Source organism: Chiloscyllium plagiosum, unplaced genomic scaffold (genome assembly GCF_037043375.1).
Source record: "Chiloscyllium plagiosum isolate Xiang-an unplaced genomic scaffold, Cpla_swu_hap1 HiC_scaffold_3, whole genome shotgun sequence".
Taxonomy (NCBI): domain Eukaryota; kingdom Metazoa; phylum Chordata; class Chondrichthyes; order Orectolobiformes; family Hemiscylliidae; genus Chiloscyllium; species Chiloscyllium plagiosum.
In genome coordinates this window covers 32,133,554-32,153,170 of record NW_028270141.1, presented here as the reverse complement: position 1 = coordinate 32,153,170, position 19,617 = coordinate 32,133,554, and the positions used below count along the sequence as shown (strand labels likewise).

Genomic DNA, 19,617 nt, shown 5'->3' with positions numbered 1-19,617 from the left:
CAAAACCTGACGTACTTAACACCTTCCTGTGACTTTTGAATCCAATACTTTATCATCTGTCAGCAGAGATGCTGTTGCTATTACTTACGAGTGAGAATATTGCAACTTCTTCCCAGTGATTCAACCAGGGATCAACTTTAATCTTTAGCAAGTAAGCCACCCAGTTTCATTGTCAATAGAATTTGGGTCAAGACACATGATCCATTCAATTTTTCATTTTACCTGGCATTACAAGGAGTCCCTAAGTTTAATAGTCTTATTTGTAACATCCCCAAAGTTTTCACAGGTTATCTTTCGACCTCTGTGAAAAGACCAAGCTCCATGATGCTTGCTTCTTACTGACTTAATGAAGTGTTGAAATTAAACCAAATGAGGACAATGAGCAGGATTCTGGCTTCAAGGAATAGATATTTTTTAGATTAGCTCCAGAAAATTACATGCTTTCTGCCATGGATGAGTAGGATTTTCAGTTATACAGTTTAAACATTACCTCTAAAATATTAGCTAATTAAACAATTGAGACAGCAAAGCATTATTAATGCACTAATTACTCTTATCATTACAATTTCACTTCTCTGAGAGTTCTTTACCACTTGCAAGCTTTTTTCCTGTTATTGCGTCTTCAGTATCACAAATATAACCGTGGTGATTGTATTGTTGGAAAAGAATCAAAATTTTCCGTAAGCATAATTGACTTGGAAGCAAGGCAGTTCAGCACAAAGTGATAACTCTTTAAGAGTCTACAAGCTCAAAAGGAGATGTGGTCAACACATTTCAGTGGTGCTGGAATTCATAGACCGTTCATTCCCTGGTTAACTTTCTTCATCTTGCGTATAGATACAGCCAAGCTGTCAAAGTTACCTGATTCCACTTGCAGGAGATGGCTTGATATAGATGTAGAATTCTTGCTGTTGGTCACAAAGTTGATGTGTAATCATCCCATCCTTTGAAATTAAATCCATCTCTCTAACCTATTTTCTGTGATAGTGAGGCATGAATCTGTTTAATCAGAGAAGGACTTGAAAAAATAAAAGCAGTGCCTGGTGGAAAGCTGATTTTAAAAAAAAGTTGAAAATGCTTCAAATGTGTGGCAGGTCAGTCAGGGTATGAAAGAGGGTTTAGTTTAATGAATTGGACTTTTACATTGTTATCTTGTGACTTCTGATCATGATTTTGAGATCTCCTTAAAAAGTCAACGTACATTTCTCTTTTGGTTATGGGTCAATCTGCTGTGCGTTTTCATCATTTTCTCTCATTACTTCACAGAGTGACATTGCCTCCTGTGGCCATACTAGAGGCTTCTTAATAAACATAAACCTACTTCATCAATAGCTCATCCACATTTAATAAAACAGAATGCAGTTCTGAATCCTTCTGTGTCACCCACTAATGTCATACCACTCTGCTACAGACTGCAGAATATCTGTCGGATACAAATGAAATGACCTCGAGACACGTCATGTTCCGTTACATGTCTGACAGGAAAAAATTCTCAAGTTGACATTAGTAATAGTTTCAAATAAATATTTCACCAATCCTAGAGATTCAGTGGGATTTCTCATCCAAAAATCAGGAGAGTGGCTTGATGTGAAACACGACAATAAATCATACTCCATTTAGTCAACTCAATTCTTTCCCCAGATAATAACCAGCACACTAAATCAACTAACACTTTGGGATGTAAAGTATTGCAGTTATAAAGGTAACTTTCACAGTGCATTGGCCAATGTGAGATATACAACAGTCACCACTGTCAGAATATGAAGAAGTTGGAAGGAGCACCTAAATTGGAAGGGGACTAATATACTGGCAGGGAAATTTGCTAGAACTGCTTGGGAGGATTTAAACTAGTAAGGTGGGGGGGTGGGACCCAGGGAGATAGTGAGCAAAGAGATTGATCTGAGATGGGTACAGCTGAGAACAGAAGTGAGTCAAACAGTCAGGGCAGGCAGGGACAAGGTAGGACTAATAAATTCAACTGCATTTATTTCAATGCAAGGGGCCTAACAGGGAAGGCAGATGAACTCAGGGCATGGTTAGGAACGTGGGACTGGGATATCATAGCAATTATGGAAACATGGCTCAGGGATGGGCAGGACTGGCAGCTGAATGTTCCAGGATACAAATGCTACAGGAAGGATACAAAGGGAGGCAAGAGAGGAGGGGGAAGCGGCATTTTTAATAAGGGATAGCATTTACAGCTGTGCTGAGGGAGGATATTTCCGGAAATACATCCAGGGAAGTTATTTGGGTAGAACTGAGAGATAAGAAAGGGATGATCACCTTATTAGGATTGTATTATAGACCCCCCCAATAGTCAGAGGGAAATTGAGAAACAAACTTGTAAGGAGATCTCAGCTATCTGTCAGAATAATAGGGTAGTTATGGTAGGGGATTTTAACTTTCCAAACATCGACTGGGACTGCCATAGTGTTAAAGGTTTAGATGGAGAGGAATTTCTTAATTGTGTACAAGACACACTTAGGATAAATAGACAAAGTCTTTTCCCTGGGGTCGGAGAGTCCAGAACTAGAGGGATATCTGGTCAGCATGGATGTGTTGGTCCGAAGGGTCTGTTTCCATGCTGTACATCTCTATGACTCTATGAGTCTGGAGCCTTCATTCTTAACATTGATCAGGGGATGCACTTCTCTTCACCCTTGTCTGAAAGGAAATGATATCAAAGGTATGGGAGGTGCCACTGTTGGTCATAATAATGATCAAAAAGTCCACTGTCACTCTTCAGAAGTCCTGGAACAACTATAAACATCTAGTTTAGAAAATCATGTTTTCACTCCATTTAATTGATGACTAGGAACATGTACTTTACTGTAGTTTAACTATTGGCTGTAAAATGTATATAATGGGAAACACCGACAGTTCTCTTTTTGAATTCTTCTCAAAATATCATTCGCATTCTCTCCTTTAGCTCACCTGTACCTCAAACTAAGGTATGGTTTTGGAGTACACACCTTCTTTTGTGACATACATCCTGTATCTTTCAAGCCTGTGAGCTATTATAACAAAGCCTGGGCCTGTCTTTAATTCATAATCTCAAATTGGACTAAATTTCTCCCTCTCAGCCCAGATCAAGGATAGAGTGAGATAATCTCCGCAGTTCGTACCGTTGAAAATCACACTATACAAAGCTTCTACTTAGTCTCTGAAAACTACCCCAACCTCACTGGATTTTCTTTGTTTTGAAAAGGTATTACATAAGAAAAATACGATGAAAACCTTCATGCAATAGTCATATTTTTATATGTACACAAGATGGTCTCCTGGGGTCTGTCTCAGAATGGATGAAAGGATACAATTTGAAATCCACAGGAACATTATTCCATATGATTTACAATATGTTAGATAATACATTTAATATCCTGCCTTTCTATCTCTCCCCCTTTTCATCACCATACCTCCCCCCCCACCCCACCCCACCCCCCGACCTTGACTATTGTCCGTAGAATTGAAATAGTTACTAACAAAATAGTAAGGAATTCATATAAAATGAAACTCTCATTCTCATTCATAAAACATGATGGTAATCCACAAAAGCATTTGCAATGATGTAAAATTCTGGAGGACTTCAAATTCTAATTAGTATTAAAGCTCCCACGTTAAAGCATTGTGAGATTAAAAATTAAGGAATTGGAAGTTTCTGCTTCTGGCTCAAATTGACACCCTGGAACTAACAAAACCATTGTGACTCTCAATAGCATTGAATGTCTGAGTAGTTCAAAAACATACCTCAGTTCTCTGGGATTGAGAGCCTTAATCTTTTAACCAGTTATGCCCTGGTTATGATAGTCATCATTCCTCATAGCCTTCACCATCAACTCACTCCAATATGCTAGCCATGCCAAAACATGCCATTTAACCCATGCACCTACCCCTTTCCATGGTTCTACTTACCGTTTATGTCAACCTTAGCCTATATAACCATTCCATGGTCTCTTATTCTCCCATACCAACCTATACCACTCCATCCTTAACCCATGCCAATTCATATCTCCACAGTAATTTAGTGCCAACTAACCATGACTCCAACACATGATTATATTTTTTACATCCCCTGAGCCAACTTTGTGGCAACACAAATTGGCACACTCATGTCATTTTGTTGACTGTTTTGGTGAAAATTTGGTAACAAAGTTACCATCAGAACAACTTTAAAAGATATTTTTGAGCAGCATCGATGTGTTTCAAAACAATTACTGAATGCAGGTTTATCAGGTTGTTTTTGCACAGTTTCTTTGCCCTGTATTGGTAGAGATAGCTTTTCATTTGAAGCAAGACAGAGCAATTAATTGAATAAATTCTAATTATATAAGCGAATCATTCGAGTGTAACGTGCAGATTTGAAATATAGCATTAACATTAGAAGTATTCAGTGTCTAATCTATAAACCAGATAGCGATCAACAGTTTAATTTTTGAGACTTGCAGCTTACAGTTGAATAAATCTCAAAGGCTGACTGAAAACAAAAACACATCTTGGAATGATTTAAATAACAAATGGTTCAAGACGAATGGACTTGTATAATGCTGGGAGCTATTACCTCAAGTCCTTGAAGCGACCAACGCTATGACTCCTGGGTTGCATGACTTTTATGTTCTTGCTAGGTGTTTTCAGTAAGGGACAACTATAAAATTGTCGTTTTGATTTTGGGTTTGTATTTAGGATCTATATTGTAAAAATAGCTTGCATTTCAGCTCTTTATCCGCACAGATGTTAACCTTCAAAGACCATGAAAACTTTACAAATGACATTGCTGAAATTATGCTTTATATTCAGTGCCATAAAAATTCACAGTTATGAACTGAAATCTATTCAGGATCACAGACCATTGTAAATTTATGAGCACATGGTGTGACCACTCCAACATCAGTAGCTGCAGATAATTCAACACACGCAGTTTGAAATTAATTCAACATTGTAGGTCAACACATCATTGATTGAGATCAATGCAACAACATGAGTTAATACCAAGGTGCGAACACAAGCTAGTGCCAATTTGTTGCTGTCACTGAGATCAATGTAGATTTGTTTTGTTCTTGCTGCTTAGATGCTTATATCTGTAATATTTAAAGTGAACATAATATTCAAAGCAACTCAGTTACTAATATAAACCACAGAGTTTTCAGGTAAATTTACATTCATTTTATAGACTGATTAAAACAAATTATGAGCCTTGAGCAGAATATACTCCACTGTAACACAAATTATTAATAATGCATCAACTAATTAGTTCAATTAAGATTTCAAATGCATAAATTAAACAAGTTCTGTGTCCACAATTACTCAATTAACTTCTTCAAAATCTCAGAAAAACAAGCAGAAAGGAGGCAAAAGTGTCATTCTGTTCATAAGAATGTGTTTCAATAAGATGGCTTTAATTTTTGATTCAGCTACAACAATCTTCACTAGTCCTCTTGTTGCATATGCCATAAGCCTAAGTTTTGAATGCTGAAGGTGATTCAACATTTATGATTGTATTGCAAAATTATAGATCTAAGTCTGGTGCTGTCAAAACAAGAAAGCTCAGAAATTTATTGTTGCCTCCTTTTTGGTATGATCAAACATCTAAATTTTTTTTAGTCCTGACATTAATTCCAGGAGGTTATTTTGTGTCACACATTGCTGTAGATGCATCTTGTTCTTTTAGCATAAATCTAAAGGTTACACCTTTTGAAGTAAGATGGTGAGCAACCAGCAAACCTTCAATGTGGGCATTAAAAAAAACAACTTCATGATAGCAAATTCTTATAAAGGTTACCTGACCTAACAAAAAAGTTCAACTCCTTTTTTCTGCTAAGACCTTTGTGTTTTTATTTCTTCTGTGGTTTTAAACAAACAAATGGTGAGAGAAATATAAGCATAATTGTAAATAACTAACACTATTATTGGAACCTATTAAATAGATTTCTTTCATATCTTTTGATTGAGATGAGTTATTTTCATTCAGACACTGGCTTGAGGAATCTACAAAAAAAAGAACACACTAATGGAACTTTGCTAATCCAGCTTATTATACCATTGCAAATTTCAGAAAATAACTCCCCAGAAAATAACCTGGAAGGGAAAGTCATGTTCATATGAACAATATCTCATTGGCTGAGATTCCACAGTTGGACAGTCTTGAAAATGAAGCAAAAACAACACCATCAAGGGACGAAAACATCAGTGAGGCAGAAAGGGCAATTGCACAATGGACAGATTTGGCAAGAGTGAAAGAGTGATGATACTAATTAGATTAATAAGAAAAGAAAGCAATTTGACAGGCGGAGAAATTATCCTGCCGTTTACAGTCTGGAAATTAAGAACTGAAACCACCGATTCCTTGCTTTTAAGGAGCGAATAACAATTAATTAACAATTAATATGACAATCCAGAAATAGATGTGGATTTAATGTAAATTCTTCTTCAATGATATCGCCTGAGGAGGGAGGTAAAACAGCAATCATAAGCGCTAACCACTTGAATCAATGAAAGAGCAAATAACTGTGAGATAAGGTGGCTGGGTGAGAATTTTAATCACATCTGAAATTGAGTTGGGTAGCAAATGAATTCAAGATCAAATTTTGAGGAGTTTAACAGCCTTGAGTGTTTCATAGCAGCTAGATGGCAAAGAAATGGTGAGGATTTAGCTGAGATAAATCTAAGTTTATCCAGATTCTGCCTTTAAATTAGACTTGGATAAGGAGATTTCAAAAGATTCCCATGCATGCAGCCAATGAAATGCACCTTCCAACTTTCAGTCAAATTACTTCTGCAAACCAATAAAGCACTGCATTGATTTCTCATAATGTCATTTCTTTGTCTCAGCTAAATCCTCACCATTTCTTTGCCATCTAGCTGCTATAAAACTCTCAAGGCTATTAAACTCCTCAAAATTTGATCTTGGATTCATTTGCTACCCAACTCGAATTCAGATGAGATTAAAATTCTCACCCAGCCACCTTATCTCACAGTTATTTGCTCTTTCATTGATTGAAGTGGTCAGCGCTTACGATTGGCTCCCCCTCCTCAGGCAATATCATTGAAGAAGAATTTACATTAAATCCACATCTATATCTGGATTTGTCATATTAATTGTTAATTAATTACCATTTATTCCTTAAAAGCAAGGAATCCATGGTTTCAGTTCTTAATTTCAAGCTTTTGCCTGAAACATCAATTTTCCTGTTCCTCAGATGCTGGTTACCTGCTGTGCTTTTCCAGCATCACTCGAATTTTGACTCTAATCTCCAGCATCTGCCTTGGATGCTGTCTGACCTGCTGTGCTTTTCCAGGACCACTCTAATCTAAACTCTGATATCGAGCATCTGCAGTCCTCACTTTTGCTTAGTGCCTACTTCTGCCTCAGTTCTTAATTTCCAGACTGCAAGTGGCTGGATAATTTCTCCGCTTGTCAAATTGTTTTTTTTTCTTATTAATCTAATTAGCATCATCACTCTTTCACTCTTGTCCATTGTGCAATTGCCCTTTCTGCCTCACTGATGTTTTCCTCCCTTGATGGTTTATTTTTGCTTCATTTTCAAGAGAGCTCAACTGTAAAACCTCAGCCAAAGAGATATTGTTCATATGAACATGACTTTCCCTTCCAAGTTGTCACCTGTATTAGTGAGTGCTGATTCCAGCAGGTCCATTGGGCTCACATTGGTGGCAAGCTTTGTGATGTATTGCATGAGACAAGGGACCCCTTTGAAACCCAACCCTGTCACCTTTTCACCTGCTGCTGGCCAATGCTAGATAACAGGAATGTCTGGCATTCAGGTGCCAACAGTGGGGAAATAGCAATGATGCCAAATCCATCATGCATCACCAACCTGAACATACCCATCCAAGTATGTGCGCACATCTTCAATATCTGTTTGTCTTTTTACTAAATTTGAAGATCTGGAAGTGAGGGTGGGAATACAGTCCTGCTGAAACTGTTTCCATCATGGCTTCCTGAAATTGAGGTAGGAGTGTAGAAAGTAGAACAATGGGTATCAGCATTTACCCGAGTCTAAGCTGACTCTTACCTGATATCTACATATCTGCATTTCTACTGAAGTCTTGTTTGTCAGGAAGTTGGAAGGAAAGTTTTGCCCAATTCACTTTCACTTTCTAACCCGAGATGCTGATGACAATTTTGGTAACTGCTGTTCAAGCTAACATGAACTAACTTGGCATATTCAAGGATTCACTTCTGGTCTGCATGACTCATCTTCTCACTGAGCTAACACACTCAGTCATTGCGAGGAACCCCTTGATTTCTGCTTACTTCTTGAGTTTAAGCACAGTTGAGTGGGGGGAAATATGTGCATCACCATCAGAAATGTTAATATTCCAATTCAAAAAGAATAAGACTTTCAAAAATGTAAGTGCACAGCTGATAAACAGATAAAAATTGTTGAAATCCTACCTTCATAAACAGCCTTGAATCCTTGTGCACTGACAGCAAAATCTGTGGTGAACCAGAGTGTAAGGATTGAGCCTGTGCTAACAATTGGTGATGGAAGTTGGAAGCCAGTCACCCTGAAAAAAATGCAACATGAAGTGAATAAACAAATGATAAAGAAATCACTTTGCACTTGTGAAAAAAAATGCAAATATATGCCTTTTTATGGATTATCATTATGTTGCTACATTTTCTTAACATTTATTATCTGGAAAGAGAGAATGTACAGCAGGGAAGGAGGAATAGCGGCACCAAATGAATTACAACTTTGGAGTGTCAGCATAGACATAATGGACCAAATAACCTCCTTCTGAGCGGTAGCCATTCTATGACTCCATTCCAAAGAATGGCCAAAACAGATATTCAGGATCTCAGCTTCATCGAGCCCACTTTCCTAGTATGTCATGGTTAAAAAAACACAAGGCAGAAGTAAACACTAAATATTTATTTGTAAATTTAAATTTATTAATTTAAGTTGTAAATTTTACTTGGAAACATGTGTAAATTGTTTATTGAACAAATAAACTTTAATTTATATAGCTTTCTTCATGATATTCTTGAACAGTTTAAAGTCATTCAAATACTTTTGAAATGTATTGATTGTTCTAATACTGAGGAGAGAGAGGCAATTTGCATTTCAAAAGATCACACATCAATAAGTTAAATAAACTTTTCTCGTTGGTGTAATTTGAGTTATAATTATTGGCCAAGGTACCAAGAGCAGCCAATATTCAAAAATGTTGTGCTCAGTTTTACCTGAGAGAACAGATAAGCCACAGTTCGACAGATCATTGTGAGGAGCTACACTAGTACACCTGATCAAGTTAATTGATTAAAGCATCACATCTGCTGCAAAAGACATTTTTTAACTCGGCTAATGAGAGTGCACAACCTGATTTGACACATCACACACATGCACATGCACAGACTCACTCTCTCTCTCTCTCTCTCTCTCTCTCTCTCCCTCACGTACACATATGCACAGATGTCTAAAAACAGCACAATCTGCTGGCAGTCAACCCATGTAACATTTTATAAATTCCTACTTTGGAAATAGAACCAGTCTGACTCAAGACTGGGATACAAACAGACTCTAATCTCACACTTCTAATGTATTGTCTGAGCTGAGATGTCACCTTTTTTTTATAAAACCTTAAGTTTTCTCAGGAATGTGACTTGAAAGAAGTCCTGAGATTTACATATTAATAAATCGATACCTGCAACCCCTTCTAAATAATGAAAACTTAACAACCATCTAGGTGTCTTCAATATATCATATTAGTTGCATGACACTATGATCTTTTGCTATAAATTCTGTGGCTTATGATCCTGTCCCACTAGTTACCTGATGAAGGAGCAGCACTCTGAAAGCTAGTACTTCCAAATAAACCTTTTGGACTATAACCTAGTGTTGTATGGTCTTTAACTATAAACAGAGAGGCTTTGCTAAAAATACAAGTTGGAGTACTGGGAACAGTTTTGGTCCCCAATCTATGTAAGAAAAGATATGCTGCCATTGGAAGTTGTCCAGAAAAAGATCATTAAATTGAGACCAGGTCTGGATGAACTGTCTTGTGAGGTTGAGTAGGTTCTCTGTCGTCACTGAAATATGGAAGAATGAGAGGCAACCTCTTTGAAGCACACAAGATTCATAGCAGACTTGACAGTTAGTTGTGGACAGGTTGTAGGAGAGTCCAGGATGAGACACCATAATCTTAGAATAAGGGGTCACTCATCTAAGACACAGATGAGGATGAAGTTCTTCTCTCAGAGTGTGGTGCATCTGTGGATTTCTTTATTGGAGTGGACTGCTTTGGCTGGGTTGTTAACTATATTCAAAACTGAGATAGATGGAATTTTAATCAGCAAAGAAATCAAGGGTTATGGGGAAAAGGCAGGTAAGTGGGATTGAGGATTATTAATTTCATTGGATGGCTGAACAGACTTAATGAGATGAATGACTTACATCTGCTCTTGCATCTTATGGTTTTATCATATTTATGTGTAAAATAACTAAAGATTGACATTGTACATATATTCCTGATTTAGTCCTGATCCATTCCTGTCAGAAAAATATGTATTTTTCTGAAGCTATCTGCAAATGCATAAAGCAAATTCAGCCAAAAAATGGTACTCCAATGAACTGAACAAGATTAGCAATGGCTATTCCTCAGTAGAAAGTCTGTGCTGGATGTGGCTTTGAAGCAATAGATAAACATTATGTCAACACACAGTCAACGTCACAATATAATTTAACAGCAATTTTTCATCTAAGCAATTAAACCATTTCAGTTCAACCAGTTCACATTTTTGGTGCTCCTTCTGTATTATCAAGGACTAGCAGCATGTGGAAATAATGTACCAAAAATAACAATTAATGCAGTGTTTAGCCTTATTGAAGTAAACTACTTGCTCCATAGCACAGCAATACTTTGAAAATAAAAATTCTTTTCCCGAAACTGCAGTTTCAAAGACACTGTACTTATTCAGTTGAAGTTAGGTATGCTGAAAGTGTCAGCCAGACAAGTCATTCCCATCTCCTTTATGACTGTAAAGCAGATGGTGACTTGTATTTTCAATCAATGTCTTCCTCCAGAGTGAATCTTCTTCCATGCTGTTGCCCAGCAGAAAATTACACTTTCCCAAGCATTTCCCAGTCAGAGTGTCTCTTCAATCTCATTTATCATGACAGAATTCCATCACTCCCCATGCAGACAGATGCAGTGCACAGTGAAATAGAATTGGTCTGTCTCAGTTTGAATGACAGGCATGTTAGGCTGCTTTACCTATCATGTACTTCAAAGTGCTGAGAAATGCTTGACTACTTGTTTGTCAAGTCCTTATCAAATATTCCAATGAGTGTTTATTTATATTTTGAAAATGATGCAAAGTTTTGTTAATGAACTTTGAACATAATACAGTAACAAGCGCAAGAAAAAAAACCTACCTCATCCTTCTTCATTTCTATGGAGGACGTTTCGAGAGCTGACGTTTCGAGTCTAACTGACCCTTTGTCAAAGCTATGACAAAGGGTCAGTTAGACTTGAAACGTCAGATATTTTCTCTGCTTACAGATGCTGCCAGACATTTTCCAGCATTTTCTCTTTTGGTTTCAAATTCCAGCATCCGCAGTAATTTGCTTTTACTTCAAGCTTCTATCTTGGTCTTTAAAAATATTTTTCTTTATGATAAAGGGCTTCACAGCACACTCAAATTGATGCTTCCTTAGACTGCACAAATTAGAAATGTTTTCTTCTGCCCATTCAGTTACATCTTAAATGAACATTCCCTCACATAGAAACAGAAAGAACTGCTGATGCTGTAAATCAGAGATAAAAACTGAAATTGCTGGAAAAGATCATTGGGACTGGCAGCATGTATGAAGAAAAATCAGAGTTAATGTTTTGGGTCAAAAGGGTCATTTGACCTGAAATATTAACTCTGATTTCTCTCCATAGATGCTGCCAGACCTGTTGAGCTTTTACAGCAACTTCTGTTTTTGATTACCTCACAGAACCCACTCTTCAAACAAAATTACTATTTGCTAGGTACAAATAGAATCAAACAACACAGAAGAAGCATTTTGCCCAATGAATTTGTACTGTGGCATAGTGTCTACACTCGTCACGCTTTGCTGGACTCGACCTATCATCCTGAATATTATAACATTTCTAGTGCTCATCCCAGTACTTTTTAAAGGTTGTGAGATTACCCGACTCAACTACCCTCCAAGGCAGCGCATTCCAGACCCCACCACTCTATGAGTGAAAAAGCTGTTCCTCAAATGCCCTTTGAACGTTTTGTTTTGCACTTTAAAAGTCGGCCACCTCATAATCTTATGATCCTCTATCAAGTCCCTCCTCAAACTTTTCAGATCCAAAGAAAACACTGCAAGCTTATCCGGCCTCACCTCATAGCTGAAATGCTCCATCCAAGACAATCTCTTGGTGAATCTCTTCTATACCTTCTGCAGTGCAATCACATTCACTCTATCATGGGGAAATGAGTGTTTTAAAAACAAAATGTCTGGCATCAATGAGAATGATTGCATAACATTGTAGCCATTTTTCCTTTACATAACATGAATTGGCTTATTCTAACTAATTTTTCCATACTTGCATAAAACAAGTTGTACTGACCAAACATAATCCAATTATTATTGATATGGAATAATAATAATAAAGGACACTGGGGGTAATTTTGACTTCACAGAGTAGTACAAATTAGGCAATATTGGAACAATTGCCAATTATGTACCTCTCCAGATTGTGGGTGAGTTATATAATAGGAGGCTGGTCTTATGTCAATCATTTCACATCATCCCACATAGTCAAAGTTATGCCATGACATCACCAATACGTTTTTGAAGTGAGGGACATGTAACTCAATTCAAATACAATCATTTTACAAGCTTTGTTTGCACATACATTCTCAATGGTACCTCTTTCAGTTTAGGAGATCTACCTTTCAATTTCTTTTCTACTACTCAAATTTTATTAGTATGCCCGAGCCTGTATTTTTCCAATTGAATAGTATTCTAAAGCTATCACATTCAGGTAGAGGAGCCAGGGAGATATGTTGGGAGTAGAGTCATTGATATGTTGTGCTTGATGAAATTAGTTGATTTATCTGAAGCTATAACCAAAGTAGTCGGCAGGGAAATATATGTGGATGTCATTCATATGAATTCCAGAAAGCATTTTAGAAAATCCCTCATAGGAACATACTTGCTAAAATTGCAGTTCATGGAATTGAAGTAAAATTATTGACCTAGTGTGTGGTAGGAGACAGACAGTTTTATTTAGATTAGATTCCCTACAGTATGGAAACAGGCCCTTCAGCCCAACAAGTCCACACCGACCCTCCGAAGAGTAAACCACCCAGACCCATTCCCCTATCCTATATTTACCCCTAACTAATGCACCTACCAGTATGGGCAATTTAGCATGGACAATTCACCTGACCTGCAAATCTTTAGATCATGGGAGGAAACCTGAGCAAACCCACACAGACACAGGGAGAATGTGCAAACTCCACACAGACAGTCGTCTGAGGCTGGAATCAAACTCGACCTCCTGATGCTGTGCAGCAGCAGTGCTAACCACTGAGCCACCATGCCACTCCAAACCACTGTGCTGCTCCACAGTGGCACCCCAGTTGGTATAATGGGCTGATACTCTGTTGGAAAGGATGGAATTAGTGGTGTCCTATAAGAACCTTGAAGCTTTGACTGTTCACAGTTTTTATTTTTGACTTGGTTCATGGAAAAGAAAGCCTAATATCCAATGTTGCTGATGACACATAGTTGGTAGCAATGTAAAAAGCATTGATAGAAGTATAAAATGATAAAGGGGTATTGACAGATTAAATGAACAAACAAAACAGAGGGAAACAGATTTAAATGGAGGTAAATGTGAATAGATAACAGGGTAATTTCTATCTGGGAAAAACTTTGAAACAGTTAAGGCATAAAGTGATTTGGAGATCTAGGTAGTTAGATTAATAAAAATGATCAAGAATTGATATAAGAAAGAATTAGAAGACTTATGGGATGTTGGCCTCTACATAAAGTGGAATAAAATACCAGATGATAGCAATCTTGTTTCAGCCATACAAAGCTCTGGGAAGACTATGAGAAAGTGAGGACTGCAGATGCTGGAGATCAGAGCTGAAAAATGTGTTGCTGGAAAAGCGCAGCAGGCCAGGCATGATTCCTGAAGAAGGGCTCATGCCTGAAACGTCGATTCTCCTGCTCCTTGGATGCTGCCTGACCTGCTGCGCTTTTCCAGCAACATATTTTCAGCTCTGGTAAGACTATATCTAGAGTATGGTGGGCAGAACTGGGCACCACATCTACGGAAGAACATATTGACCTTGTAAGAAATGTGGGACATATTTACCAAAATGATATGTTGACTCCAGTGGTTATTCACAAGGCGAGATTATACCAACATACTTCTTGGAACTTATAGAGAGTGATTTCTATGAAGAGGAGGAAATTGGGTAAATGGAGAGAATGACAGACATATCAGAAGTGAACTTAGGAAATACTTCTTCCCACAAAAATGAAGTTTGGAACCAAATAGGAAGTACCTTAATGAAACTCAGCAAGTCTGGCTGCATATGCAGAAAGAGTTAACATTCCAAGTTCAATATGACTCCAATTCAGAACTTCTTAAAAATAAGTTTGGAACTCTCTTCTGGAAAAGCCAAATCAATTGCTGATTTTTAACTTTGAGATATATAGTTTTTTGTTGACTAAATGTATCACGAGGTATGGGACAAAACAAGATGTGTGAGATGTAAGTCACAGATCAGCCATGATATATTACTACTGAATAGTAACGGAACAAGCTTGATGGGTTAAATGGCCTGTTCCTCTTAGTATGATCCGATGCTGAAAGTGAACTGTTAAATAAGGTTAAACTAAGACATTTGAGCAAAATTTAATTTACACCTGATAGCTAATTCTCCAAATAATGTGAATTTATAGCTCACTGTTGTTTAGCCATTTAGTATTTGAAAACATTTTTGGCAGTTTATATATAAAACTATGGATCAAATGGAATAGTTTGCCAACCACCTTCAAAAGTAAAAGAAGGCGATCTTGAGTAAATAGTGATAAAGCCGTTAAGTTGGTCAGGCTCAAGACACAGTTCGGTTCATGAACAGTGATAGAATCAGCACCAATAGTAACCTGCATTACAGATTCAGAGAAAAATATCTGGAGTAAAACTCAACATTATAACCATCATGAGCATTTGTACACCTAATGCTTCACATACAATTAATTACTTTGAAGGCTTGATTTTACAACGGAAGGGCTGAGAGGGCAAATTCCTTGTACCACCCGTCCCAGCACAAACTAATGGAGAAAATTCGGAAAAGATTGCTTTGCTGTGCATGCTCCAGTGGATAAAACAAACAGGGAGTAGGACTTCCGTCAATCATTGGAATCAGCACCACTCGAACCCAATAGTGGACACCTGTTGAGATTGCAAGTAGTCCCTCGATGAAGACAGAAATGGATCCCAGATTCAGGTAGGTTTTAGGCAGGAAGGATTTAGATCCAGTGGGAGGAGGTGACAGGACTGAGGGAAAGATTTGGAGGCCAAATGGGGAGAAACAAAGTGGGGGCTTGTGTTCTCACCAAACTCAGGGCACTTCAACGGAGATAGTGAGAAAATAAAACCAGCATTGCTTGCCCGTCTATCCATGCTGACCGCATTAGGCCTTGTGTCATGGGAATACCTTATTGAAAAGGTTATTGTTAGATTAGCTTAGGTTCCCTACAGTGTGGAAACAGACCCTTCAGCCCAACAAGTCTATACTGACCCTCCGAAGAGTAACCCATCCAGACCCATTTCCCTCTGACTAATGCACCTAACACTATGGACTAATTCACCTGACACTATGGGCTAATTCACCTGATCTGCACATCTTTAGACTGTGGGAGGAAACCAGAGCACCCAGAGGAAACCCACAGAGAGAATGTGCAAACTCCACACAGTCACCCAAGGCTAGAATTGAACCAGGGTCCCTAGCACTGTGAAGCAGAGATGCTAACCACTGAGCCACCATGCATATAATCATGGTTAATCAGTTAAAATGGCAATAACATGTCCAGCAAGCTGAATTATGCTTTTAGACAAACAGATTAATGATGAAGAATTGAGTCGGCAGGGAAGGAGGCAAATACCACACTAAATACCTCATGAGACACTCTGCCCCATGTACCCAAAGATTTGCAGGTTGAAAACTAGCCTGTTCAGATAGATGAATACTGATAGCACAAACACTTAACCCTGATTAGGCACCATCCTTAAACTGAAGAACTGCTGTCCACAGTTGACATTTGGATCAAAGTGTCTTGTATGCCTGGTCAATCGCCAATTAATGAGTTCTTGGCAGGTGGATGCCAATTTTGCCACGCGTGTACAGTATTGACCAGCAGGCCACATTTTGAGCAGAATAGCAACAATCCTGACTTGCAAATATTAAATCTCAGCCTTAGATGTGGTCATTTTTGTTATGTAGGTAAATGTGGCAACGGCTTTGCATGCAGCAAGAATCTAGAAATAGCAGTAACTAAATGATCAGTTGGTATTTATCCCATGGCATGGCTAACTCACAGCTGTTCCTGGAACTTGGATTTATATTACAAGATCTTTGACATCCAGCTGAAGAATCAGAGGGAGTAGAATCAATCATATTTAATATCGGCTCTGTATTATGACACCTCCAACACTTCAGAGCTACCTTAGTGCTGATGTGTCAGTCTCTAATCTGTGCCCATCCTATTTAAAATCTTGACCTCGTCTGACCTACATGTGACTCCAGACTGATAGCAATGTGGTTGATTTTAAATCACCACTCAAATGCCTAACAAGCCACTTTGTACAAGGGCAATTTGGTTTGAGAAATTAATGCTGGTCTTGGTAGTGACACTTACACTCCACAGCACCTCCTAGTCCCACAGTCCTGGCCACCATGCAAGTCAAGAACTGCAGTACCATGGCAACATCAATCTCGTCCAAGTCACACAGCATTCTGGCTTAGATACTTACAGCTGCCCTGTCATTGGTTGCTGAGTTAAAAGCAAATATGAGAGCGCTAGCACCACAAAGACAGAAAGAACGAACACCATTACTTTCATCAGAGCAACAAAACAACATATTGAGTCTTGCCAGCATCTTCGATATCCTTAGATTAAATATAGGGGGATAAAAGACCAAAAGAAGCAGCTTCAAAAAAGAGTTTTGAAGGCAGATGCTGATTTCCCTTTTTCTCCAGATTCTTTGAAATCACTGTGGGGATCAGCCAGGGTTGTTTTCTATTTGAGCCTAAATCCTATTGGAATGCCTGTTGCTAAGGGAAACACAGTGAAGATTGGCATCTTACAAATGGGACTCATGAAGTCTTTTACGTTATCCACAGTACAGAGCTGTTCATACTAAAACCACATTTTGCTTTATTTCAAGACTTTAGTTTCTGTTCGAAAGATCTCCATAGTCATCAAACTATTTGACTACATTTCTGGTAGAAACATGTGGTCATTCCAATTCGAAGGCATAAAAGTACATCATATATTTGACTTAGAGAACTGAAGCTATTTGAGCAATTCCATGGTTTGTCCTGCAGAGCAAATGAATCTTTCAGTGTTAGTTCACGACATCTTGGAAAAGCAAGAGCTACATACCTAGTCACGTTATCTAGCTTATTTTAACAATTTTTTAGGACACAGAACTAACTGCACAGAGGCCGGTATCCTATCTCCAAGTCACGCTTTATTTACATGTGCATAGTACACTGGCTGTAGCCATCCAGCTCAGAGTCACTTTCTCAAGTGAGGAGATTCTGAATCTCCTGTTTATATTTTTTTATGAATCTCCTGTTTATATCTGTCAGCCAGGGCTCCCTGATTATCCCAGGTTAACAATCCCAATCAAAGATCTCATAGTCTATAAGATCCACTTGGTTCAAATCACTACAGACACATTGACAGGAACTTGCAAAGAAATCTATAGTCCAATATGCACAGTTCTCTCACCTGAAGGACTGAATTATTCAGTGGCTGATAGTGAGGGATGTAGTGTTCAATTGCTGTGTGTGTGATTATTTTTGAGTATGTTTCCCATTGATACTCCCTATGCTTGATTGATAATGTCTAGGTGTGGCTTCAGAGAAAAATGAATAAATTGTACAACTTAGTATATGCAAAGAACTACATGCATGACAAAGATATTTTATATAAAAAAACTTTAGCAAATAAAATACAAGCACACAACTGAACTGGTATATCATCTCTGCACAGCTCTGAGATAAAAATAAAACAGTCATACGGATGAATAATCATTGAGATTTAAATGAATAAATGTACAGCCCACTAAACTAAACAAATGTATGAATATTGTGGATTACAGATAACATGTTTTATAAATGCAAATATCCTTTCTTTCACAAACAAATGTTTAGATTTCCAAATAAAATTATTCACAACAATATTACTTGACAAACACTGATAATCATTTTCACAATTACAAACAATACCAAGTTATTAACTAATTTAAAACTTGACTTTGAAGTATTGCTTAGAAAACTTTAATTATTTGTTGATGATATGAATGAAAGGAATCGAGCAAACAAAAGGATCTGGTGTATCAAAACAGAATGGCTTGGAAATGGCAGATGGATTTCAAACACAGAAAAACAGCAATTGCTGGAGAAGCTCAGCAATTCTGGCAGCCTCAGTGATGAGAAAAACCAGTCCAGTCTGATTCTAAGGAAGGGTCACTAGACTCAAAATTTTAACTCTGCTTTCTCTCCACAGAGGCTGCCAGACCTTCTGACTTTCTCCAGCAATTTTTGTTTTTGTGTGTTTCAGATCTCCAGTATCTACTGTTCTTTGTTTCAATTTAGATGGATTTCTATGTGGATAGAAATATGATGACAATGTATGTTTATATAGAACAAGCAAATGTATTTATGTTGGCTGGCCAACTGATGGATTGAATGTTCCAAAAGAACTTATTAATGAATATCTCTCCTTCAAATATTTTCTTAATTCAGTGAAAGCAGATGGTTCTGGGTGAAATCCATTCACAATGTTTCCAGTAAATGTACTTCTTAGGCCAAAGTTTTGTTTAAAAAATTAGTTGAATCTAAAGGCCACTTCTGTGAAAGTACTGTAAGTTGCATGAAGTAACTGCACAGAAACCGATATCCCATCACCAAGTCACCTTTTATTTACATGTGCACAGTGCATGGGCTCTGACCAGCCAGCTCAGAGCCAGCCCCAGCCCCAGGAATGAGGAGACTCTCTGGTTTATTTTTCCCCACACTACTGTCTAACAGCAATACATAAGCACTTTTCAGCAAGTGGTATAGACACTACTGCTCAGTCATAAGAGCCCACCCAACCCCAACCAGTGGCCAATATTCCCAGGTGGTCTCCCATCCAATTACTAGCCAGGCCTGAGTCTGCTTAGCTTGGGATATTAAACAGCATCAGACTATTATGGCCATAGGTGCAATGCAAGTTTAGTCTGGCTTTAAATTCCAGAAATTCTTTCTTCACAACATTTCACTAACTGGAATGTTAACATTGGATCTCAAGAACACAGGCAGGAGTTCAGGATTGCTAGCCCAGTGATATTATTATCCTTAGCCCA

The 19,617-nt window shown here is 37.9% G+C and overlaps 1 protein-coding gene across 4 annotated transcripts in view; it reads right to left on the bottom strand.

Moving 5' to 3' along the window:
• The window catches only part of LOC122548600 (CUB and sushi domain-containing protein 1-like), a 2,407,075-nt gene that overhangs the window by 1,788,843 nt on the left and 598,615 nt on the right, over positions 1-19,617 (bottom strand). For all 4 annotated transcript variants that reach the window (XM_087978377.1, XM_087978362.1, XM_087978369.1 and 1 more), the window contains exon 3: positions 8,411-8,523. In XM_087978377.1, the coding sequence (XP_087834503.1) occupies positions 8,411-8,523 (113 nt within the window). The remainder of the gene's footprint in view (positions 1-8,410; positions 8,524-19,617) is intronic.